Source organism: Chelonoidis abingdonii, chromosome 3 (assembly GCF_003597395.2).
Source record: "Chelonoidis abingdonii isolate Lonesome George chromosome 3, CheloAbing_2.0, whole genome shotgun sequence".
In the NCBI taxonomy this organism is placed as follows: domain Eukaryota; kingdom Metazoa; phylum Chordata; order Testudines; family Testudinidae; genus Chelonoidis; species Chelonoidis abingdonii.
Genome location: NC_133771.1, coordinates 124,159,350 through 124,184,838, shown reverse-complemented (window position 1 = coordinate 124,184,838; position 25,489 = coordinate 124,159,350). Strand labels below are relative to the sequence as shown.

Sequence of the window (25,489 nt, the reverse complement as noted above, 5' to 3'; positions counted from 1 at the left end):
TTTCCACTTCTTGTAAGCTTCCTTTTTGGGTTTAAGCTCACCGAAAATTTCACTGTTAAGCCAAACTGGTCACCTGCCATATTTGCCATTCTTTCTGCACCCCGGGATGGTTTGTTTCTGTGCCCTCAATAAGGCTTCTTTAAAATACAGCCAGCTTTCCTGGACTCCTTTCCCCCTCATATTAGCTTCCCATGGGATCCTGCCCATCAGTTCCCTAAGGGAGTCAAAGTCTGCTTTTCTGAAGTCCAGGGTCTGTATTTTGCTAACTCTCCTTTCTTCCTTTTGTGAGGATCCTGAACTCAACCATCTCATGGTCACTGCTGCTCAAGTTGTCACCCACTTCTACTTCCCCTACCAATTCTTCCCTGTTGGTAAGCAGCAGGTCAAGATGATAATGGCCCCTGGTTTGTTCCTCCAGTAGTTGCACCAGGAAGTTGTCCCCAACACTCTCCAAAAACTTCCTGGATTGTCTATGCACTGCTGTATTGTTCTCCCAGCAGATGTCAGGGTGACTGACGTCCCCCACTAGAACCAGTGCCTGTGTTCTGGAAACTTCAGTTAATTGTCCAAAGAAAGCCTCATTCACCACATCACCCTTGTTGCTCTTGCTTTTAAACTTAACCCAAAGACTCTCACCAGGCTTTTCTCCAGTTTCATACTGGAGTCCTATTCCACTCACAGGTGAGAACTTGTGAAAAAGGCAAGAAGCCGCTGGAACATCTTACAATAGCACAGTGACATTGAGGGCATGTCTACACGACCTTGGAGTTCACATAAAAGGAGTGGGAACAGCAGTCCACATAAAAGTGCTGTGCTGCAAGTCCCTCGTGGGATGCTGCATGTTCAAACTTCAAGGTCTTAAGTTTGCACTAATGTAGTCCTCTTCAAAGTCCTTCAAAGAGGACTACATTAGTGCAAACTCAGGACCTTTCAATTCATGTACATAGTGTCCACACAGGGGAATTACAGCACAGCACTTCAGTACACATTCTATTTGTACCCCCTTAGTCCGAACTGAAGGGGTGTGTAGACATGCCTTCAGCTACATGTAGTGGGAGATGGGGGTGCAGTTGAGGGAATTTAACAAACAACTAGTTACTTGAATTAATGTTACCTAGGACACAGTAAAATCTGTCCTAAATGACTGACAAAGTTATCAGCATAAGTATACTTTGGAAATATTGGACTGTTTGGTGCCACTTAATATTTTGGTTTTTTATTTTATAATTGACTTTTCCTATCCCATCAAAAGTCAACAAATTCCAAATAAATATTTTCCTCTCATGAGAGTGGATGTATTACTCAGCAAATGCGTATAATTATCTCTTGAAATGTGTGTGTGACTTCAATTAATGTTAAATGGACAGTATATAAATTTACCTAGAATACAACAGACTGCCTAAAAGATGCAAATAATAATTAAAAAAAAGAGCTCTTTTCTTCCCTACATGCAACACGAAATGAGAAACGATGCAGAAATACTAGACCAATGGTGAAACCTTTCTTGAGAAAGTCTCAATTCCATGCATCCAACAACAGCAAAAAAACCGAAACCCAGACACATTAAGCATATAATTTCTTCCTTAATATTAATGTAACAAAATCTACAGCACATTTTAATGAAAGGATATCTTGCTGGACTGTCCTTGAGGGCATTTAGGAATCCTGCTTGCTGTGATCCTGTGGAAACAAAAACCAAATTTTACGAATGAGTAAGAATTTTCAGTATAGGCTGCTTTCATCATAAATCACATCCACAGATAACAAACAATAAGAGCCTGAAGATCAGTTGCATAATTATATTTTGAAAGTATTACAGCCGAAGTTATTCAACAAAAAAGTGGCAGTTATAATCAGATCTAACATCTGCAGGGTATTTCTCAGTCATACCAGATTGATGTCTACACCATTTTGCATTAATAATATTTCTAATTATCCCTCTGTTGTTTTCCACCCTAATACGGAAAAGAAAAGAGACTGTTAGCTACTTTTGGACTTGGAAATCCTGTAAGATATACACCCTGCTATGACCCAGATTTTCAGCAGTCCCTAGCTTACTCTGGGTGCAGCCAGGCAAGTATGTGCAAATAGGCCAAACACAGTTCTCTGTTCCTTGGGCCAGTTCTACACCACCTCCTGCCCCCTGTCTACATCAGGACATCTTGAGAGCTGCTCCAATTTATGCTGGCTGGCTATGGCCACCAGGGCAACATCCACTAGCTGGGAAGACCGGAGAACAGCATGTTCCGGGCACACTCCTTACACCAGAGAGGAAAGGTGGTGTAGGAGATAGCTATGCCAGCTCCATGCTCACTGAGGAGTCCCCACATTGGGGAGATTTGTCCACTTTCCAGTCCCTATGCACTGAACTGATATCAAGGGGCTGAAGAGACTGGCCCTTAATGCTACATACACTATAAACAACATTGCATTCTACTGTATCATTTAACCATTATTCACTTAATACATCTTAAATATTTCCCTTTGAAGAAAATTCTCCCTCCTTAGCCAAAGAGGATCTAATGGGGGGAAAAAAATCTTGATGATGACGACCTTTTTTAAAAGACACCATTTCCATGGGCCAGATTAGTGGTTTAGAGTGGTCGCTATTAAAAAAAGGAAAAAATGACTTGCCTTATATTTTTCATTCTTGATTTTTTTCCCCAGGATTCTCACATTTGGGGCTTAGTTTCATGGCACAACTTCTCTCAGGTATCAGGCCCTTAAGTACATCAGCAACAGGTACGTATGTGAACAACACTCCCTGTTGGTGGTCATACATCTCTAGTCACTTCCTGATTTACCACAAAGTGAAGGCTCCTCAAACCAAATAAGTCAATCACAAAAACAAAATGGCTGAAAAATTAATGCCTAAAAAAGCTGAATGAATACGAAGATAAAGTCTACACTGAAAAGGTTTTCCTCTCTGAAACTGAGTGGATGTGGGTGGTCAAGTGAGAATCCTGCAAGATGATGACTTCAGAGAAGCAGAATTACTAAGTAAGTAATTTTCTCTTCTCTAAAGACACTATCTGTATAGAATGCTCACTCTTGGAAATAAAACAGCACAAGTGGATGTCAAAAAGAAAAAGAGCATCATTAGTTAATTATAGCACGCAGAAAGAACAAAGCCAAAGCTTATAATGTATGTTTTCTTTTTTAAAGTATACTTAAGGGTAAGACGGCTTCTCTCCAAAAAAGGTGCAACAATGACAGCCTGTAGGATGAATAAAAAGTACAAAACAAGCTTCACAAATCTGGCCAACTCAAGGGACATGCCCCCAAAGTTATAAAACTCTAGATGCTAGAAATCTGGACTTTAAGAGAGGTTCATCAGGATTGAGAAAACGAGACAAGATTGCTTCTGTGCTTTGTAAATATATGGAATAAGGACCATTTGACTACTTTGCATATGCCCATAATGAAATCTTTCATGAGTTAGGCAGGGAAGGCTGGGGAAAATATTGTCAAGATAAGTTAGCTCATTAAGGTGGAACTCCATTTACCTTGCAAAGGCATCTCAGATGAGTCCACAGCTCTTTATTCTTTTAAGATTTGGTAAAGAATGATCACTCACAAGAGCCTGAAGTTATCTTACTCTGAGATAGTCACTAACACTAGGAAAATAACTTTCCACATCAGAAACTTGAACTCACAGGTACCGAGTGGCTCAAAGAGAGCTTCCCAGGAACATATTAATATTCCATGACACCAGCAGTTTTTTAAATAAAGGTTTCAAAAGAATCAGTCCACCAAGAACCATGCAACAAATGGCTGAAGAGACACCTTTGACCAGCTCACGATGGGTTGCTGATAAATGAATTCAAATGGAGTTAATCTTTAAGTTAGAGTCATACAGGAAAAGAAGGTAGTCAAGCAGTTTTTGAAAACCTTTATAACTTTCAATATTAAGTCCTTCTCTTAGATAGTTTCCACAAGGGTAAGAGAACTCAAACCATCAGTTTGAAAATACTAATCCTACTGTGCTCTTGCCAGTAATCAAAGCTGTCACACACACAGCTCCCAGACTGAGATGGAGTAAAGTGTTATGATTCTGAGTGATCAGTCAAGGCTAGGACTCTGATCCTGATGGAACCGGCCTTGGCCATCTGCAAAAGATCAGAGAACCTTACCGTGCTAGTATGAAGCTATTAGGATCAAGTATTTATCTCATCTGGATTTGGCCAGACTTGTGGAAAGGCATACAGGAACCTCCTTCCTCAGTGGATGGAAAAATAAGTATCTTTTGTTAATGCAGTGCCTTCTCAGTGTCTTGAGTAAAAGATGAGTGGTTTCTCATTCGGGTGAATGGTGAAGGGAACGACATCTAGTGTCCCACTGTGACGAAAAATCTGATTCACTACTTCCTGATCCAGGGGACCACTTGTGAGGCTGTAACATATCTACTAAGGAATTTCTTGGGTCACAGAGCCCTCTCCCTCATTGGAAGGGCTTCTGGAGAGACAACCTTATGCTGACTTGTTTGTTTATATAAAACATAATAGCCTGATTTGCCATTTGAATCAGGATCATCATGAGAGATATCAAATCTCTGAAGAGCTTCATCAAATTCAGAATCTCTCTTGCTGGTTGAATACTGATGTGCATTTGCTGCTCTTAGAGAGTTCAAGTTCCTGTATAGGGTCCCCATCCCTGGGTGAAAACATCAGAGGTCACTGATATTTGGATAGGATGATTTTGGATTCAGATATTATTTTCCAGTTGAAGACTGTTTCTGGAGTTTCAGGTAGGCCTGGATGTCTGTAGTCCTCTAGATCTAATGTAAAATCATGATGCTTGCTTTCACTGGACTCTCAGGGTACACTAGAGATAGTCTTTTGTGCAATATACCATAGATTTTACAGCTACAGTTGTGGCCATGAAATTGTAGCATGGCCAAACTGTCACCTGGTATTCCTTGCATATCCTTTCAGCCAAACTGGCATTGTCTTGGATATTGTCCTTGGATAAGAAGGTTTTTTGCTGTTGAATGGTCCCTTGCTGCCAAAGGGATAAGGCAGTGGAGAACAGCCTGAAAGAGAAACAGAGGGAAGTATCTTGAAAGCTGAACAAATTCCAAATCACTGCACAGAGACCAAAGTCTCAAGGAAATGAACTGAAACTTTGAAAACACCAAAGCACAGAGGTGCTTAAGCGAAGCACTCAGTGCCAAATACAAAGACAGGGATTAGGGAACTGAGGTTCCTGGAGACTGCTCCTCTGTGAGCACTTATTGGCAAGCAGCAGTTAAACAATTGCAGGATGACCAAAATAGACTGGCTGTCAAAGGAAAGAAACATAGAAAGAATACCTGAAGCAGGACAGGCACTAAGGGAGCTCAAGAGTTGCGGCTGCAGTTAGATACAACTTTTGCAGAGAGCTCCTTCGAAGACTGCAATCAAGAAAGGACTGGATACATCCAAAAGCTGAGGTTAAAGCACGTGGGTAGCAATCAAACAGCAGCGTGGAGGTTGCTCAAACTCCTACCTGTTACCACTGCTCTTCGGGACCAAACAAGCTTTTGGGAGATTTTGCTGTCTCATGATAGGGTGATGATACTCCACAGCAAGAATCCTGCACAGATGGTATCTTTATAGAAGTCAGCATTTAATGTTTACTGTATAATATTTGCAACATCCACAGTGTGTTATGTGTTGTTCAAGCATATAGTGTGAAACCCTCTGCCCCAATCTTAATCTAATTACCACCACTGTGGTAAATACTGATTTTTTTCAATAGCGACCACTGTAAAGTGATGGTAAATTCACCTGCCATGTTGTCAAGTATCAGGGGGTAGCTGTGTAAGTCTATATCCACAAAAACAACAAGGAGTCCAGTGGCACCTTAAAGATTAACCGATTTATTTGGGCATAAGCTTTTGTAGGTAAAAAAAACCTCACTTCTTCAGATGCATCTGAAGAAATGAGGTTTTTTATCCATGAAAGTTTATGCCCAAATAAATCCCTTAGTCTATAAGATGCTACCTGCCATGTTGGAGATCAAATACTGGAGCAATCTCAGTATGCTCTGCAAAAAAAGCTCCCCAGTCTGCAGGAAGGAAAGGGGAATCAACTCATAACTGCAGAGGATTTATACTTTGGATAAGTCAGGCTTTAAAATAGATTAAATATATTAAAAATGGGAAACCAGAATAAGAGCATGAATAAAAAAAATCCTTATAGATATACTTTTCCTAAATATGTGTGTGCACACATGCATAATAAAAGCCTCACAGGTTTAAAAAATTACAGTAAAAATAGTTCCAATAATGAATTTTTCCTTCTTTAGGAGCATGAATGCCATTTTTCTAATGACAGTATTCCAAGTAATATTAATTTAGAACTGATGGACCTGGTGGAAAGGACAGACTTGGCCACAGGTTCCCCACATTTCAAACTGCTCTTGGTTCTAGTCTATGTTGTACATTTGAAGGGATCTTAAATATTGCACATTTTTAGGAATCTTGTGAAAATCGTTCCATTCTTCCTCTAAAACGCACGTGCTACTTCAGGTTTTGTTTTTAGAAAGGAAAACAGCTTCATTTTTGTAGGGTTCAAATAACTTATCACACGGCAGATTTTTCTGTAGAACCATTTCTGTGAGCACTGTGATTAACAAACTAGCTATACAATGTGTTAGACCAAAAGATGGAATTAACTATTATAAAGAAAACTAATAGGACAGGCACAATTTTGAAAGTGGCCTAAAAAAATCCCGAGCAGTTCAAGGTGGCTATTCTTATTTACTACAGATGAGAGATACCAATAGTTTTTAAAATTCCTTATTAAAATGTACTGGAGTTTGAAAGACTTTTTCAATCATGAGAAGTTGAGATATATATTGGGATTAGTAGGATTTATCAACTATGGAAAAAACCCACAGAAATACCTCTGAACACAATCCAGCATACAAATAAAACACCAGTGTCAAACCCAGGATTATATATCTTACACTACCTTATCACATACACCCTATCATACACAGCCAAGTTTCAAGAACGTCTATGCATTCAAGAATGTCTATTAATGTCTACAAATGTCTATGTCTAAGCAAACTACCTGTTATACATTATCTTGGGGGCAAAGCATATGAGCAATTCCTCAAAGAAACTGCCCACTAGATGACCAAAAGAAAATTAAAAATTGCATTAAGGCTAAGCTCTACTGTAGGAAGCCTGGCATAGGAATTCAGATTGCCATACCACAGCACATCACTGGGGGCTCTGAAGCTTCAGAGAAAGGGTAGAAAAACAAACCCAAAACTCTACATGATCAAAAGATTAAATTAAAAATAAAAACTCAAGCAAATGGCTATATACTTAATCTGATTTCACCAGCATACTTACGAAGGATGACGTGGGTGATAACGAATGCAAATATAAAGACTGTCAGAAAGGACAGAGATAAAATAAACATATAAAAAAATCTGTAGTTTCTTTTCCCCACACAGTTGCCTACCCAGGGACAATGGTGATCAAACCGTTCTGAAATGAGAGGTAGAAAAAAAATGGAATATAATTAATAAAGTACTACTTTTCTTGAGAAAAGCCCTCTAAATAGTGTAGAACAAAATTATGATTTACCTGGTATTTGCAAACTAGTCAGAGAACTTCTTAGAATACCCCCCGCCCCAGAATTTTAATGCAATGTTACAATTATTTAAGAAATTAATGGACGACAGAGAAGGTCTTCTGTTAAATGACATATATTTATACTTTAACACAACTGGAGAAATAAGCACACACATTTCTACTATCACATATAGAGTATCAGTTTAATTATCTGGATTTGGTCTCCAATGTATTCTTTTTTACTCAGAACTGTAGTCCTCCTATCACTATAATTTTGTGCCACATTTCTAGATTATACATTTGAGATTGCCCTGTGTCCATAACCACCCCATCCATTAATTACAGTGCAGAAAACATTTTCCCTTCTTCTGTTATTCAGTTCATGATATCTTCCATCTCAGATCTGCTATTTTTCAGTTAGAACCAACACTTCTACACCAAACAACTTCCATGGCAAAACAACTGAAATACAGGTTGATGGAAAGAGTTAGGGTTCGCTTTTCTCAATTTTTTTTAGCTACCGTGTTTTAAATCTTTTATTTTATTTTTTGAGAAATAATCCGGGGACATTTTGTGTGAAGGCATGATATAAAGTGGTAATTATCTGAATGCTCACTTGGACTATCAGCTCAAAGTCCACTCTTTTCCTTTCCTTACGTAACCAAGTCCTTCTCTTCTGTCACCTGGAAAGACTAACTTGCAAGGATAGTGATAAGAGTCCGTGACAGTTCTGAAGAACGTTAGGGAGATGAACTGCTGCTGTCTGTCAAGGCCAACAGGTTAAAACTTTGTAACTCTGAAAGCCATACATGCAGAATTAGATTTTCCTTGAGTATGGTGGAATTTCAGAGTTTTAATATGTTATTTAGTGATGATAAAAAGCAGATTGTTAGGAAAAATCATTTTGTAGCTTCGCTTTGGAGAGACAACAATACTTTTATTGTATGCAGTGTTGTTGTAGCTGTGTCAGTCCCAGGACATTAGAAAGACAAGGTGGATGAGATAATATCTTTTATTGGACCAACATGTGTTGATGAAAGAGACAAGCTTTTGAGCTTATACAGAACTCTTCTTCAGGTCTGGGAAACTTACTCAGGGCAGGCCTATATTACAAATTTTCATTGGCGCATCTGTGCCACTGTAGTGCACCTGGTGAAGACACTGTAAGCTGACAAGAGAGAGCTCTCCTGTTGGTTTAATAACTCCATCACCATGAGAGGTGGTAGCTATGTTGGCTCCCACCGACATAGTGCTGTCTACTCGGGGGGGTTGAGGTCAGTATAACTACATTGCTCAAGAGTGTGGATTTTTCACACCCCTTAGCATTGTAGTTATACTGAAGTTAGTATGTAGTGTTGACCAAGGCCTGGTCTACACTGGGGGTGTGTGTTGATGTAAGATATGCAAATTCAGCTACGGGAATACCGTAGCTGAAGTCAACGTATCTTATTCTGACTTACCTCCCGTCCTCACGGCACGTGATCAACGTCTGCGGCTCCCACGTTGACTCCACTAACGCCGCTCGCTCCGGTGGAGTTCCGGAGTCGACGGGGAGTGCGTTCGGGGATCGATATATTGCATCTGGATGAGACGCGATATCGATCCCCGATAAATCGATCGCTACCTGCCAATATGGTGGATAGTCTGGACATACTCCAAGCCTAGACTGTTTAGAATAAGTAGATAACACACATTCCAAGGGACCATTTGAGATGAAGTGGCCCATTAACATCCCTCCAGTTTTGGGGGAAAGGCAGTGTGTGGGGAGAGGGGGCAAAAGGAAGCTATGAGAATTATAGATTGTACTAATAAGCCATAAATCCAATGTTTTTATTTAGTCCATGATTTTTAGTGTCTAGCAAAGCTATACATTTAAGCGCCCAGGCTCATTTTTTGAAAACGCTGTGCAGGTTCCTTTGAGGATGAGGACTGATATGTTAGATACAATGTGATCACTTTGTGTTATCAAAACACAGTTGATACAGTGTTTTTATCTTTTATCATTTTCCTGTGAGAGTTCATTCCAGGGCATTCCCGTGATTTTCTGGTTTCACCCACATTGTTGTTATTGGGGCATTTAGTGCACTAGACATGGGCGGTGGGTAGGGGAGGCTGGGCCTCCCCAAACAGCCAGGCATGGTCCTGCCCACACTCTGCCCCGAGGGCCCTGCTTTGGCAGAGCCGGTGGGCTCCAGAGGCTGGGGCTATGCTGCCCGCCTTCCCAGGGCTGAGGAAGCTGCAGCAGCGCCACCAAACACTCTCCCTCTAGGCCTTCCGGAGCTGGGGGAGGCTGCAGTGTTGCCACCGTGTGCTCTTCCTCTTGGAGCTCTGCGGCTGCCATATGCTCTCCCTCCCGGTGCTCCAGGGCTGGGGCAGAGGGGCTGACTTTGGGCACTAGCCAGCTTGGGGCAGAGACTGGTGGGGGGACTCTGGGTTCTGGGACATATAGAAGGGAGGGGCTAGAGACTAGCCTTCCCCAGCTAGAAGTTCATGAGCCACCCTGGGCCACTGGATGAGGTAAACCTAGGGTGACCAGACAGCAAGTATGAAAAATCGGTACACAGGGTGGGGGGTAATAGCAGCCTATATAAGGAAAAGCCCCAAAAATCAGGACAGTCCCTATAAAACCCTAGGTACACCACATGTTGTGATAGGTATGTGTAGGACCCCATGGATCTTAAAAGGTGTGTTGTGGGGGGTGCTGATCATTGTAGCAGTAGAGATACGTCTGCAGGTTTTGCATCAGTTGTTCTGGCAGAGGCTGGTGCCACTTTGAGTTAGTGTATCCAAGTCTGCGGGCAGCCTGTTTCTGATGATGAGCTTAGAGAGGCTGGGGGTCTGTTGGAATACCAGAAATGAGGAGTTCAGGAAAGATTTATTTCAGAATGGCGTCCCTATCAAGTATAGATTGTAGTTGTTTGAGGATAGCCTGTATGGGTTCTGTGTGGGGTGGTAGGAGACAACTAAGGGTGTGCATCAGAGGGGGCTTTCTGCATCGAAGCAGGTTCTCTCCTTGTATTTAGGTGGTTCCTTCCATGATATGATCTACTTCTCTGGTGGAGGGTCCTTGTCTGGTGAAGATGGTTTTGAATGTGTTAATGTATATATCCTGTAATTTCTCCTTGGAGTATATTCTGTAATATCTGAGTGAGTGCTTGGCTACGGCTAACAGATTTCTTGTTGTGTTTGGGGTGATTACTGGACCTATGAAGGTAGGTGTGGTTACCTGTGGGTTTCTTGGACACAGTTGTCTGTAGGGTTCCATTGCTGAAGCTAACTGATGTGTCTAGGAATTTGATGCGAGTGTGGGAGTGTTCCAGAGAGAGTTTAATGGACAGGTGAAGTTGTGGTGGTGGTAGAAATCTACCAGGGTAGGTTTTCCTGCCTCTCCTCTTCTTTTCGCAAATGGGACACTTCACTTTGAATGGTACCTTGAATATGCGTTAATTACTTATGCTAAACAATGTTCTACCTTATATTTAGCTGTGACATTCTGAGTATGTTTCCCAGACCTGAAGAAGAGGTCTTTGTAAGTTTGGGAGCTTGGCTTGCTCTCCAACAGAAGTTGGTCCAATAAAAAATATTACTTCACCCACTTTGTCTCTCTAAAATTTTAAATTGTAATGGAGTGCAAGATTCAGAAAATAACACAGATGCTTTTATGCCTCCTCCCTTTCCCAGACTAAGTCCTATCCAAAGCCTGTTTTGTTTTCCCCAACTTCTGTCTCCATTGACATATGCTAACTGACTATTTGTAATCTATAAATCTGAAAGTCCTCAAATTCTATGAAAAAAAAAGGTAAAAAAAAAAAAAAAAAAGCACATCTGTCCAAACATACCAGTTTGTTTCTATTGTGCCTCTATGTTTAAGACCTACATGACAGCATTTTCTTGAAGAATGTATTTAGGATTATCTTGATTTAAACAATTAAACAGCATGCACCACAGACTTCTGAGTTTACTATATTTATTAGCTTTTTCAAGGTTTTGTGTGACAGTTGTTTGGACCACATTTCTGCTATAAATCTATTTCAAATTCCTGAGTGGCTATTGAGGGTAAAGTTACTGAACCTTCTTGGGAATGAGAAAAATTCAGAATTAGCATTTTCAGTCTTATCAAGCTCCTGATAAATATTTCAGGAGCTTAAAATGTTGGGTGCTCCTAACTTCTTTGCTGAAGTGGAACACACAGTGGGTTCCTGAAGTGATTAGAAATTCCATTAGAATACTGGTGCTTCAAAGTGATGGGCACTGTGCATGGGGGTAAAGCACTTTATAGTGCACTTTGCCTCACATAACTGGTACATAATGCAATGCCTGAGCAGTTAACAGAGAAAACTATAATTGTAAAATATGGTATGGAAATTATCACAATTCAGGGTGCAGCCCAGACCAGTGAGGGATTGTGTCACCATCTGCCCTGCAACCTTGGGTGCCTCACAACGCTTTGCTGCTGTAGCTCCCAAACTTGGCTGCTCTGACTTTATCGTGGCTTTCATGGTGCTCATATTTAGGCCTTCCTATTTCTATTTCCCTTACTTGAAATAAACAAACAGAAAACAACAAATAGTAACCTTTCTTTTGACTCTTCCTGGCCACCATACTTGAGACTCACTTAAAACTGTTACACCAGTGCTTAGAGTGTAAACAACATGCCATGTATAAATCCTGTTTTGACTATGCTACTATCACCTCCTATGGTGCAATCCAGACTAGAGAGGGGTTGTGGCACTAACTGCCCTGCAACCTTGGCTGCTTCACCATGTTTTGCTGCTGTAGTTCACAACCTGGGCCCCTAACAAACAGCTAAACAGCATGCAGATCACACACTGAATGTCTGTATATAGCTGCAACTTGCCAGCAACACTCCAGTCAACAGTCTGGCTTTCACCAGCCTTGATCATCACTTGTATGGTGACCCAGTTCTGGATTTTCCCCAAAAACATGTATTCTGAACTGTCCAGCCCTCTCCTGGACAGAGTTACCAAAAAATTCAGTTTAAACACAACACTGGATTAGGTTTGATTACAGAATAAGACACAATTAACTACTTAGACACAGATTTGAAGCGAGTAGAAGACATTAAAGTCAGAAATTTTTACAAGAGAAATACAGATAATACACTGTTTAGTGCTCAAACTTAAATTAGATTTGGTTCAAGGTAAAATCCTTATCCAAATTCTCAAGTCAGCATCTGCCCTTAAAGTCCAAAGGGCTGGTTTCTTCGTCCATCTTAGGTGAAAAAGCAAGTGAGTGAGACAGAAAGAGCGAGCTCTCTGGGGTGTTTTTGCCCTTCACTTTTATAGTCCATTTCCTCTTTGAAGTGATTCTTCTGAGCATTGCTCCTTAAAGTTTATTCAAACAGTAAAAGTGGCACCATGGAGTCTGGGGGTGAAGGTGCCCTCGTGCTCTCTCTTCTCCCCCTATGTATGCTGAAATGCAGATTTGCCTTGTCTCTCTCTTGCTGTCTCAAAACCTTGTTTACTACTTTTATGTAAAATGAGATAGCACACATTCCTTTGTTTTAGAGCTGCTTAGCCACTCCTGCTTAATCGGGGCTACATGGGTTTGAACATGTGCTATCAATACCATATGAGAGAATGACCAGCGAGTTATTAGTTTTCAAATTCTCTCTCACAGGGGATATTTTGTATAAAGGATTATTAAAATAGTGTGTAGGGTGTTAACACGGGGGTGCATTTGGTCTCACACACACAAAACATTTTAGGGGCATGATCCTAAGCATTAGATTACAAAAAGTGGCTTTCTGCAAAAAAGGGAAATTTCATGGAGCATCTCTGGAGAATGCCTTCTTTAAACACCCTCATTCTCTCATATATTGATATGCTGGGGAATCAACACCTCCTAAGGGTATAAAGTTCCAGTTTCTAGCCTTGAAGTCATAAGATATCAAACCTTAAACCTGTCATTGGTTCAGGCAGAACACTACATTTTGTACCTCAGATCTGAGTATTCAGTAATAGGCAGATGAGAGCTCGTTTATATATTGGTAAAACTATAAGAAGGGAATAAATTGGGCCCCCATCCCTTTTCATAGGAATTAGTTAGAGACATAATGATATGTGACATCACAACAGGCTATAGAGGCTAGAAATCTAGGGATTGTTCCATACATCTTTCAGATATGAATGTGTATTTGTTTAGCTGTATGGTTACCCTTATCCCCCAGCGATATAACAGAGGATTCTATTTTCCTGGCACTTGAGCAAACACCATATAGTTACAAATAATTGAAACAGCAGCATTTTATTGAACGGAGTAACATCTGTTTTCCTTTTGAGATTTGCAACCTTCCATCCCCCATCTTTGTTGTATTTTACGTATTTCCTCGCTTTTTGATTTCACTCTCCTCACCATCACAGGTTTGTAGGCTTCAATGGAGTGCTGGTTGAAGGGTCTATTTAGCTGAGTGTTTACTAATGTATGGCCCAATTTAATCTCCCTTCCAACCACTGATCAAAACACAGCCAGCTAAGTGCTGGCTGAAAATTTTGGCTCAGTGTCCTATTCATCTTTTCCATATAGAGTGGCAGGTAAAGGAGGAGGACAGGGGTTCTCAAACTGTGGACTGGGATGCCAAAGTGGGTCATGACCCTGTTTTAATGGGATCGTCAGGGCTGGCGTTAGAGTGGTGGGGCTCAGGTTTCGGCTTCAGCCCTGTGTGGCGGGGCTCAGTTTACAGGTCATCCCTCCTAGGGCTTCAGCTTTACTCTCCCCCCCACACCCAGGGCTGAAGTCCTTGGGCTTCAGCCCTTCTGCCTGGGGTGGGTTCAGGTGTCGGTCCCCGCTGCTGATGCTGTTGAAATCTCCACAGAACTTCAAGAGATATTGAAGAAAGACATACTCAACAAAGTTAAACTGCAGGCAGTAAAGAAACATCTAATCACCCCCCATTGATCTTGCCAGATATAATACATTTCAGGGCTGGAGGAAAACCATCCAAGCAGTACATGTTTGCTGATGATATTTTAAAGAAAGTCACACCATTGAACTGGTGGAAGTCACTAGCTAAACACCTAGAACCAGAGTTTATTGAAGTCCTAAAGCAGCTTTTGAGAGCAATGGTCTTTTTTGCAGGCACAGGAAGAATATTTTCTTCATTTGGACTATTTAGTTCAAAATTGAGAAACTGACTTGGAGTTGAAAAGGCAGGAAAACTTGTCTCTCTCTTCCAGTTTATAAATAAAAAGGAGGAGGGAAGGGACTCATTTTTAAGAGACTTAGGCAAGTAGGAAATTTAATTTCAGTCCCTTTCACTTAGACATATATGGAAGTTTTCCCAGGCTGACCTGAAATAATTAAATTCAATTCACTGACTACAGTTAATCCTCCTGTTCCTTTAACAAATCATTTAGTTGTAAATGTGAAACATGTTTTGATATGAGAAGTTTATGTATCCAAAACATTTAAGGTTGTTTTAATAAAAATAAATTTTATATGCTGTTTTGTATGTTTAATTAAATTCCAGTTCCCATCCTAATGCAGCTTGATATAAATCAAAAAGTTAATTATCTACTAAATAAGCAATATATCATTCACCATTTTCTAACATACTAAAAATGTATACTAAGAATCTGAAAATATTAAGCTTTATATTTTCTTAAATAAATATATAGTGTACTCTTCTAGGTTGCTAAAAGATGCACCAAATCTAGTGTAAAATCATTCCATTTAGTTGTAAATCAACTTGTTTTAATGGTTATATCAACAAGTGAGAATGCACCCTTCTTTAGCAAATAACTGAAGTACAAATGGAAAAGCTGATTTAAATTGAGGCTTTCCTCTTTGCGATTTAAACAGCCCTGATTTAAACCAATCCACTTTAGAACTAGGAACTTTTCAGTTCATACTCATAGTATCCATATGGGATCACTACAATGCACCGCTTTGGTGAGTTCATATTCATACCCCTGTAGTCCGAACTGCAGGGCAGTGTAGACAAGCACTTAGTTACAACTAACAGCTCCCCTTGCACTGATCAAAGTTACTACAGATAGTTGCAGTATGACAGAGGACACAGGATCCTTTGTCTTGGATGTCAAACTGGCTAATTATCTTGAGACCTAACATCTGTGCATGCTTTGTAATATTTACAACTATGGTTCTTTGTGGGACTATGTTGTCACAATGTATGACCACATCTATTCAGGATGACAGACTTTGTATGGAAATTTTTACTTGTTGCTTTTGTTTCCCCTTGAAACATCAATAAATGTAGGAAAATAAAAAACCCTAAATAAATACTCTTTGTAAGCTCTTTTAAATACAGAATTTGTCTATTTTCTCCAAGATCTTAATGAGGTTGAAGTATGTAAAGGAAAATAAATACAATAGTGCTGGACTAAATCCTGTCTTAATACTTTCACAAATCTTTACAATTTAGATTATTTTAATCGCAATCTTTGTACCTGATCCTTCAAACCTTACTCCTGTGAGCTATTCTTATCTCATGTGATTAGTCCCATTGACTTCAGGGTGACTATCCATATGAAGAATATTTACTCACATGAGTAAGACTGACTAGACTGGATCCTTAACTGGTAATGTTCAGCTACGAAATACTGAACTATACACAACTTAAGTACATAATATACACCAGTATGAAAGTCATTCTCTTGATAAAATCTTTATTATGCTTTTGTAATAAAAATAGTGTAGAAACCAATAATAAATTAAACAAAGAGTGACCGATAATTAAATTTCTCTGGATTTGCAACATCTGTGGGGGACAACAGACAACGGATCTTTAAAGCCACCGAGTTTGTGCATCTCAGTATCTTTATTACGGACAAAAAGAAAATAATTCAGCCTTTTGGCTTCTACAGTAGATTGGGTGAATATATAAAGTAATTTCATTTATAAACCACCTCCAGCAAAAGCATTCAGGGTGCTGAACAACAGTCATTAAATTTTTTTCTCATAGATGCCAAAGATAAATATCTGTGATACCCTCTGAATGACTAAAATCTATGCAAAGCCTTAAAAAGTGATGTGACCTGAAATAGCAAAGTAATTTTGTGAAAAATGGGATTCTATTAATGAGAATATATTAGCGTGTTTTGCATGACTACAGTAAGAAGTAATTCAGAAAGATCAACAATGGGAATGCTCATTAGATATTTTAAAACTAGGAGCAACTTAGACGCCAGTTCGTGTGCCATCCCACAGATATAAGGCACATACACAAAATGTAATAAGATCACTTGTGGAGTAAACGGTCCACAAAGTAAACGGTCCATCTTTAATAGAGAATGGCACAAAGTTACCTTACAGAAAAATGCCTTTTTGCACAAATATTTTAAAAAACAAACCTAGATAGAGATTTTTAATGTTATCAATACAAATATTTATTAATTTATTGGAGAAACATCCAGCCATTGCTCTGGGTCGTTTCACAGTAATTAAATGTCAACATGTATAAAATACAACATAATAATTACATTGCACACTTCACACACTACTGCTACTAACAAATATCTGCCGATTAATAACCAAAATCCCTTTATCTGCCAGTACATTAAGGGTAAAGTTTTCAAAGGCACAAATGGCAATTAGGAGCCTAGCCCATATTGGCAGTCAGCAGGAGTTCAAAAGCAGCTAGGTGCCTAAGGCCTGTGCCTTTCAAAATCTCCCCACTGCAAGTCCAAATATGCATTTATGCATCTCCAAATACAGCTTCCAACTACAACATGCACTGTAGCCAAAATCCAAATGAGGAGGTGGAGAAGCTGGGGTTGGGAGGGAGAAAATGGAAGTCTAGAGAAACAGGGTATTCCTGTAAAACACCTGGAAGCCGTTTCCAACAATTAAAGGTTTTGTTCCCCTTCATTCCTTACAAAATGTAATTTCTCAAGTCCTCATTGCCTATCGATATGATCACCTCACTGTCTTTTAATCCCTCCACTGTCTCCCCAACAATAACCACCATATCAAATGTAAGCATTGGTCGCCACCCACAAAACTCAATAAAATACTCTATCCCTTCCTAATTATCTTCTTGTGTCAAGTTTTCTGTTACCTTTCACACACACCATTCACTCCACCGACTTTCTTAACCTTGTCCACATATTTGTGAGCCTTTTCCACAATCACCTTTGTACTTTCTTCTACATGGTCTCCTCTGTACGTAGTATGGCCTCCCTTAGTTAATCTATAAGAACACTATTCTCTTTACTTTTAAATCTTTCAAAGACAGGCTTCTGATGTTCCTTAGAATGAATCTTATTAATTTGTATAAAAATCCCTTTTGGTGGCTCCTCTTCCATAACCAACTCCTTGTTTTTGTCTATCTTTCCCTAGATTGCAGGTTCTTTGAGGCAAGGACCATCCTCCCTGCATGTCTAGAGAGTGTTTAGCCACAGCGGATACCACAATAAAAAAAATAATAATAAAAGGTAGTCAGCCAGACTCATCTGTGCATCTGGTAGCTTGCATTCTCTTCTGGGGTTTTCGAAATACCCCAAAAGACAATACACCTTAGAGTGTATACAAAAGGAAGGCAGCCGATGCCCAGATGAAGCCCAGAATGAACAGCTGTCCATTTCATTTTCTGCCAAAAAGAGCAGAGCTGGTAAGCTCAGTCCTGGGTCGACTGAACAGCAAACCCTTAAGAAAACCGAAAATGTGAATAAGAGTAATCAGTGACTTGGCCCTCAAAACTAAAGTGCAAAACATACTTTCTTCAACTTGGCGCTAGCACAGTCGTAACTAAAAACAACAAAGATGAAGATGAGGACAAAGAGCTGAAGAGGAGCTAGAGAAGGAAATTAAACAAAACACATATATAGCCCCAACTGCCTTAGGGAAATAATTGAGGAAAATTACACCACTAACCTACTGAGATTTTGATTTTCACTTGGGAGGCACTCAGACACTAGAGTAGAGGGCCTGTGATGAGGTGTATAAACTGCACCAGAATCAGAGGGGTTAAGGGGCTGCTTTGGGCTGGAGAAGCTCTGCCCCACAGCACCTGCAAGTCATGCCAGAAATGGAAGAGAAAGCTTCACTCAGTGGGCAGCCCTAGGAAAGGGGCAGGCTCTTGAGCTTCCCAGCTCCCATGAAAATACCAGGTAGCTAGCAGAGCCTGTATCCTCACAGGAAGGGAACATGGACCCTGTCCGAAAAAAAGGGGAAAGGACCAAATCCTATAACTTGTGCTGGAGATCCAGTGAACTCTGAAGTGGACTCTGGCCTATCCTGTGCTGCGCCCCTCTGAAAAGGGGCTGAACTGAAACTGCCTACAGGTTGCCCCTTTCACCCTTTTGTTTTAATCTGTTTTGCTGATCTTGGATTGATTGTTTCACTCAGAACTCCAAAAAGGGCAGAAATCATCAGAAAGCCTTGGCTGGAGGGCTGAAAGCCAGCCATTGCTAGAAAGATACTGAACAATCCTGCTGAAAGGAGCAGACTTGTGTGTGTACTTTCCATGTATCATCTGATGGGGACAGATCCCTGAAAGGCCCATTATAAGGACATTGCTAGTCATATTCTAAATTTTTTGGCTCCTGAAGAGGAGAGTTCTCAATTATTATATACATTATCTAACCAAAATCTCCCCTTTTAAAAAAAAACAAACCTCTTCTGCATAGTCCAAATACAATAAAAAAGTGAGACCATTGATTTATAGCTGACTATAGCACTGCAGAAGGACCTACTTTTATTTTAATTTACAAGTCCCATTTGTCTTTTCTGTTAATGACGTAAACAAACATTTTTCAACTAATGGTCCATTAAAGGTGATGTTAGAGTATTAATGCATAGTGAAACAATACCAGGTAATGTATACAAATGTCAGCTATACTGGACTGTAAACGTCCGCTGTTGGAGTTCGCCCCTCTCTGGGGCGGCGGGGAGCCAGGCCGCCTCACTACACGCCACAACAAACGACAGTTTCGGGCTCAGACCCTCAGGCAGGGGCTGAGCAAGCAGTTCAGTCTGTTAAACCCAGGCCCTAGGTCAGGGCGGGGCTACAAACAATAGTGCAGGGCTCAGAACCTCAGGTAGGGGCTGAGCAACCAGTTCAGTAAGGTAAGCCCAGGCTCCTGGGCCTGAGCATCGGGCAAGGGGGAGACTGCCACCCATGAGTGGGGTGGCAGGGGGAACGCAGGCCCGCCCACTTCTCTGCATCCCCACCTGGGGCCCTAACAGCAGCAGTCTGCTGCTGTGTCAGTGGGGATCCTGGCCACAACACACTGACATTGGCTCTGGGTGTGCTGCAGCCAGACTAGGGTTGGCTGCCCCTGGGCTACTTCCAGACTCCCCCTCGGGGCCTACCTGGATCCTGGGGTCATCCTCTACAGGGTCCAGGTGTACGGGTTCGTCACGGCCGGGGCTGGGTGGTAGGTCATGCAACGCCTCCGGAAAGTTGGCCCAGGGTAGCTCCGGTGGCTCCTCCGGGTAGCAGGCACGGGGGGAGCTCGGGCCACTCTGGGCGGCTGCCCTGGGTTGCAGGAGTCTCCCAGTCCCGACCTCCCTGAGGGATGTCGGCTTGCTCCGGCTGCTGGGGCTCAACTGAACTCTGAGGGCCCGCCTTTATAGTTCCGGGTCGGCACCTGACCCTTTGCCGGGCGGGTTCAGAGCTCTCTCTCCTCTGGGGCGGCTGGGAGCCAGGCCGCCTCACTACATGGACCATAAAGCTTTATACAAATTATTCTAACTCTCAAACAACCACAGCATACAAACATTTTAAAAGCTTTATACTATACTACTGATCAATCTGTTCTAAATAACTTGTATTTTCTGTGCAGGAAGTTGATGCCATCTGGCAAACCTGACACACCCACTACTAGAAGGAGAACCTGATAAGAGGCTTCTACATAAAATATTTCTGATACACGTCTCTTATTTTTTAATCAGTTATGTGCTGTGAATATTTTAACAAGTCACTCCCAGTTTTCCTTTCCTGCGCCTAGAATAGTGGTGTATAACCGGGGAAAATATTTAAACAAAACATTTCATGTGAACCTCACCAGTTGGCAAATTGTTGGAAATGTTTATACATTGTACTTTGAAAAGAGTGATTTGGTGAAATCAAGTCCAACTCAGAAACAACTCATCTATTGAAATAATTTTATAATTCCCTAGGATAAGTTTTCTATGGCAGGAATGATTTAAACAGAAAAGGGAGGATCTATTGAGGGGAGTCCGAGGGAACCGGGATTATTTAGTCTGCAGAAGAGAAGAGTGAAGGGGGATTTGATAGCAGCCTTCAACTACCTGAAGGGGGGTTCCAAAGAGGATGGAGCTTGGCTGTTCTCAGTGACGGCATATGACAGAACAAGGAGCAATGGTCTCAAGTTGCAGTGGTGGAGGTCTAGGTTGGATATTAGGAAACACTTTCACTAGGAGGGTGGTGAAGCACTGGAATGGGTTACCTAAGGAGGTGGTGGAATCTCCATCCTTAGAGGTTTTTAAGGCCTGGCTTGACAAAGCCCTGGCTGGATGATTTAGTTGGGGTTGGTCCTACTTTGAGTAGGAGGTTGAACTAGATGACTTCCTGAGGTCTCTTCCAACCCTAATCTTCTATGATTCTATTAGCAGGAAAAATCACTCAAAACCTTCACTCTAGCACACTCCTGTTTTTGACTGTATCATTTGCTCTCCCCTAAATCATTTCTTCCCCTTTTTTCATCTCAGGTCTCAATGATTAGGTCCACTAAGACTGAAAAGCTGTGTGTCCTGGACCACATTCCATTATACTTTAATATTCTCTATGAAATGACTCTTTACATGTTAAAAAAGACACTATTACTTTCAGTCTTTCACAAACTTAATTAGAAGTGATAATTTCTTCTCCATTCGTGAGTGTCATTTGATTTTTTTTGTTTTCCCAAGTGGCTATACTGAGTTTTAAAAAAAATTGATTTGACTATCACATTTCAAGTCTTTATTCCAGTGTCCACAAAGAAATAACCTAACTTCTCGTAGCTCTAATTTTAAAAATGACTTTTTTTTTTAAACTAAAAAGTCAACTTGTAAAAAAAAAATTTTTACCAAGAAAAGGGTATAAAATGATGATATTCTGTATTTCTAAAGGAAATATTTATTCTTCCTGGCGTCCCCCAAAATCATGAAAGTAACAAATATTTGTTTGCAGGGTTGTTGTAGCCATATTGGTCACAGGATATTAGAGAGACAAGATGGGTGAAGTAATATCTTTTATTGGACCAACTTCTGTTGGTGAAAGAAGTAAGCTTTCCAGCTTACACAGAACTCTTCTTCAGGCCCTGGCAGTTTATAAAGATGTTGGAAATCAAAGCGGCATAAAATAAAATCAATTAGGATTGGCAGAATAAGTGCATTTCCTTTGGCAATTTCTATTTTAGGACTGAAGATCTGCTTTATTTATATTCTTCATTTATCCTTCAGTCTTTTAGATTTATTAGTATTTTTGGTGTCATCTTCATGTGAAACTGATGATCTTTAAGGGCCTGATCCAGCTCCTCCAAAGTCAATGGGAGTTTTTCCTTTAACGTCAGTGGTGGTTGAATCAGGCCATATAAAAAATCTGTTGTGCTAATTCAGTACAGTAAGTAGAATGCATGGCAGTGCCTGTGTCTCCTCTCTCCTACCCCATCCCTCCTTCACTTTCCTCTAAAATTGAACAACTGTTCTAAAACTCCTTAAATGGAATATACTCAGGAAAAAGACCATCAAGGTAGTGTCCTGCTAATGAAAGACAATGGATTGTTCTGATATATCTGGAGGTGCATGCGACACCCAGGATCTTTTATGGAGAAGGCAAGCTGACAGCATGACTCTCATGAACAGAAGATCGCAGCCAAGCTTGGCTGCAAAATGCTGGAAAGATTTTGGGTGAGCATTATCTAGTTAAGTCTAGGTCCTAGAATGTGTCTTATGATTTTATTTTATGTGATCATTTTCCCCCAATAATTCTATTTACCATCATTTGGCTTGTTATACTTCAATAAACTTTTACTTAATTTCACTATAAACACCTTTAAGACCAATGATCTGAGGAGAAACAGGTAAGCTGGTGTGTACTGCTTCTTTGGAAACAGCTAACATAACTAGATTAAAAAAAGAATTAGATAAATGTATGGAGGATAAGTCCATTAACAGCTATTAGCCAATATGCTCAGCGACACAACCCAATGCCCCAGATGTCCCTAAACCTCCGAATGCCGGAAGCTGGGACCGGATGACAGGGGATGGATCACTTGAAATTGCCCTGTTCTGTTCATTCCCTCTGAAACACTTAGCAGAAGACAGGCTACTGGGCTAGATGGACCATTGCTCTGACACTGTATGTCCTTCTTCTGAATCTGTTAATGTCCTGTGGAACAGAGGCCAGACACTCCAGGGTGATGCATGGGGGTTGGAGTGCGCCTGTCACTAACCTGGAGAGAGACTGAGCACGAGAGAGCAGGGCCTGCGTAGCCCTAAAGGGGAGTGCTTGTGTTGCCTGTGGCCAGTGAAGTCAGCAGGCACAGACAAGGCTTCCTCACACTAACAGCAGGTAGTAGCAACGTGCCTCAACTCTGTATACCTCCGGGAAGCATCACAACATCCAAACAGGGAACAAAAACAATACCATGTGACTTATGTTACTAAAATCACAACTAATCATGACAGTTTCCATAGCAAAAAAATGAATAGCAAATATATACAGAAAATAGTTTGGAATCAATCCATATAATTTTTTTTAATTGCAAAAATAGTCACTGAATAATTGTAAATGGAGTCCACATTACAGAAAAATCAAATCCTCTTGCACCTATTTCGTGAGCAAAAGAGGCGGCTACGTTTGTTGGATAAAATTATTTATTATGAGTCACTTGCACAGCTCTATTCTAGGAAATATTCAAAGCTGTTTTATATCTGTTGCTTGAATGCAGACATTATAGGAAGACAGCTTTGTTTAAATCAACTTCTTATGCCATTACTGATCAAAGATTTTGCATCTCTCCCCTACTTAAAATGACAGGTTTCCCACATTTAACATAAAAAGAATGCTGTCAGATTATAAAATAATGTATGTTAAAACATCACTTTCGATTATTTTAAAACGGTCCCCTCCCACAACATTTTCCCTGTTTACGCCTATTTTTTCCCCGCGTTTCTCAGTTTGGAAAGTGGAAATAGTCTGTTTAACTTATTTAACAACCCCCTCCCTCCCCTGGTCAATTCAGTTTCACTGTCAGGGTCTCAAATAGCAGCACAATGTATAGATTGCAAACACTGCATGGGTAACATCTGCCTAAAAATGTTTCAATTCTAATTTGAAAATCAGAGAAACATTCCTATTTGTCCTACGGTCAATAAAAGCTGGCTTTTATAAAAACAGATTCTAGCTTAAAATTGACCTATATTTGTTTAAGAATTTGAATTTTAATATAGGAGAAAAACTTTTCCTGATTAGTGGATAAAATTTTTACCATAACATCTAACGCATTGATTTATTTACCAAAGAAACTGCCTGCAGGCATTTATTCATTATATGAAGACAAAAGGCTACCTTTCCACACTCAGCTTAGAATTCACTACAGATATATGGATATTCTTTAACTGTGAATGTATAATTCTTCCAGTGACTTCTTCGCAGTTCCCGGCCATTGCTTGCCACAGCTCCCATTGGCCAGGAACTGCAAATTGCAGCCACTAGGAGCTGCGAGTGGCCCTACCTGCGGACGCTCAGGTAAACAAAACGTCTTGTGGCCCGCCAGGGGCTTACCCTGAACAAGCTGCAAACCAAGTTTGGGATCCCCTGAACTAAAGTAAGATGCACTCAATGCAAGTAATTTTTACATTGTTTCAGTGCATTTGAACTAAGGGTATGCACTGGTGCAGTAACATCAGTGTAACTATACCAGTGTGAAATGTAATTTCACTTATTCTTCGTCTACACTTAAAATGTATAATCAATGCAGCTATGGTGCTCAGAGGTCCGAAACCCCCATTGTAGACACAGCTACATCGATGGAAGAGTGCTTCAGTTGACCTAGCTACTGCCACTCAGGGAGGTGGATACCTATAGTGACAGAAAAACCCTTTCCATCGCTGAGGTGTCTACACTACAGTGTTACAGTGACATAGCTACAGAACTGTAGCTTTGCTGCAGTGCAGAAAAGCCCTTAGTCTTAATCTGCAATGGGATTTTAGCCTCCAGTTTAGCTCTATCAGGGCAAGCCTCAGGTGTAGATGTAATTTACATTGGTACAATGTGAATTGCACTGGTGAAGTTTACCTCAGATGAGACCATGTCTTTAAACTAGAGGTTTGCACTGGTGCAGCTACAATGGTAGTTAAATAGCAGTGTAGATGAGCTCTAATTCCTCCCCCCGCCCCAAACTGCTATATGGTTGAAACTTCCAGGAGACTGTATCTACCCTCTCCCAAATTCCTCACATTAGCTAGTAGGAAGCAGGATAATTTTGTTAGCTAGTGATCTTCTGGATGACTTTATAACCATGTGAGTTTGGTCTCTTTAAGCACACCACCATATGTATTCATAGAAAGACTATCCTGCCCTCTAAAAGCACTTTAATGAAAAAATTACAAAAACTGAATATGTAAGTTTTCATTATACTCACCTACGCAGTTATCACAAAGGCTGCAATGTGAGGCACGAGGTGGGCGGAAAATCTTGCAAGTGAAACAGTACTTTAGTTTCACGGTCTGTCCATTGATGATTACTTCTTTTGTTCTGGGAGGTGGACGGTATCCTCCTGAACTGGAGCCATTTGCAATATCTAACAGGGAAATAATTAAACATTAAATCAATAATGTAAATTCTCTTGCCAGATATAGGCACATTACCTTTAAATCCAGTTTCTTTAACATTTACATATATATTATATATTTTTGTAGATTTATCATGCCTAAAAATAGTTTCTCTCCCTCCCAGCCTCTGAATATCTAGGCAAATATCTTAAAATG

The 25,489-nt window shown here is 40.5% G+C and overlaps 1 protein-coding gene across 5 annotated transcripts in view; it reads right to left on the bottom strand.

Annotated features, from left to right (window-relative positions):
• ZDHHC14 (zDHHC palmitoyltransferase 14) overlaps positions 1–25,489 on the bottom strand; it is a 164,471-nt gene that overhangs the window by 37,301 nt on the left and 101,681 nt on the right. For 4 of the 5 annotated variants that reach the window (XM_032778352.2, XM_032778354.2, XM_032778351.2 and 1 more), the window contains exons 3-5: positions 25,144–25,302; positions 7,346–7,483; positions 1,632–1,680 (exon numbers count right to left, since the gene is read on the bottom strand). In XM_032778352.2, coding sequence (XP_032634243.1) covers positions 1,632–1,680; positions 7,346–7,483; positions 25,144–25,302 — 346 coding nt within the window. The remainder of the gene's footprint in view (positions 1–1,631; positions 1,681–7,345; positions 7,484–25,143; positions 25,303–25,489) is intronic. The other variant, XM_032778355.2, reaches the window with a different exon arrangement.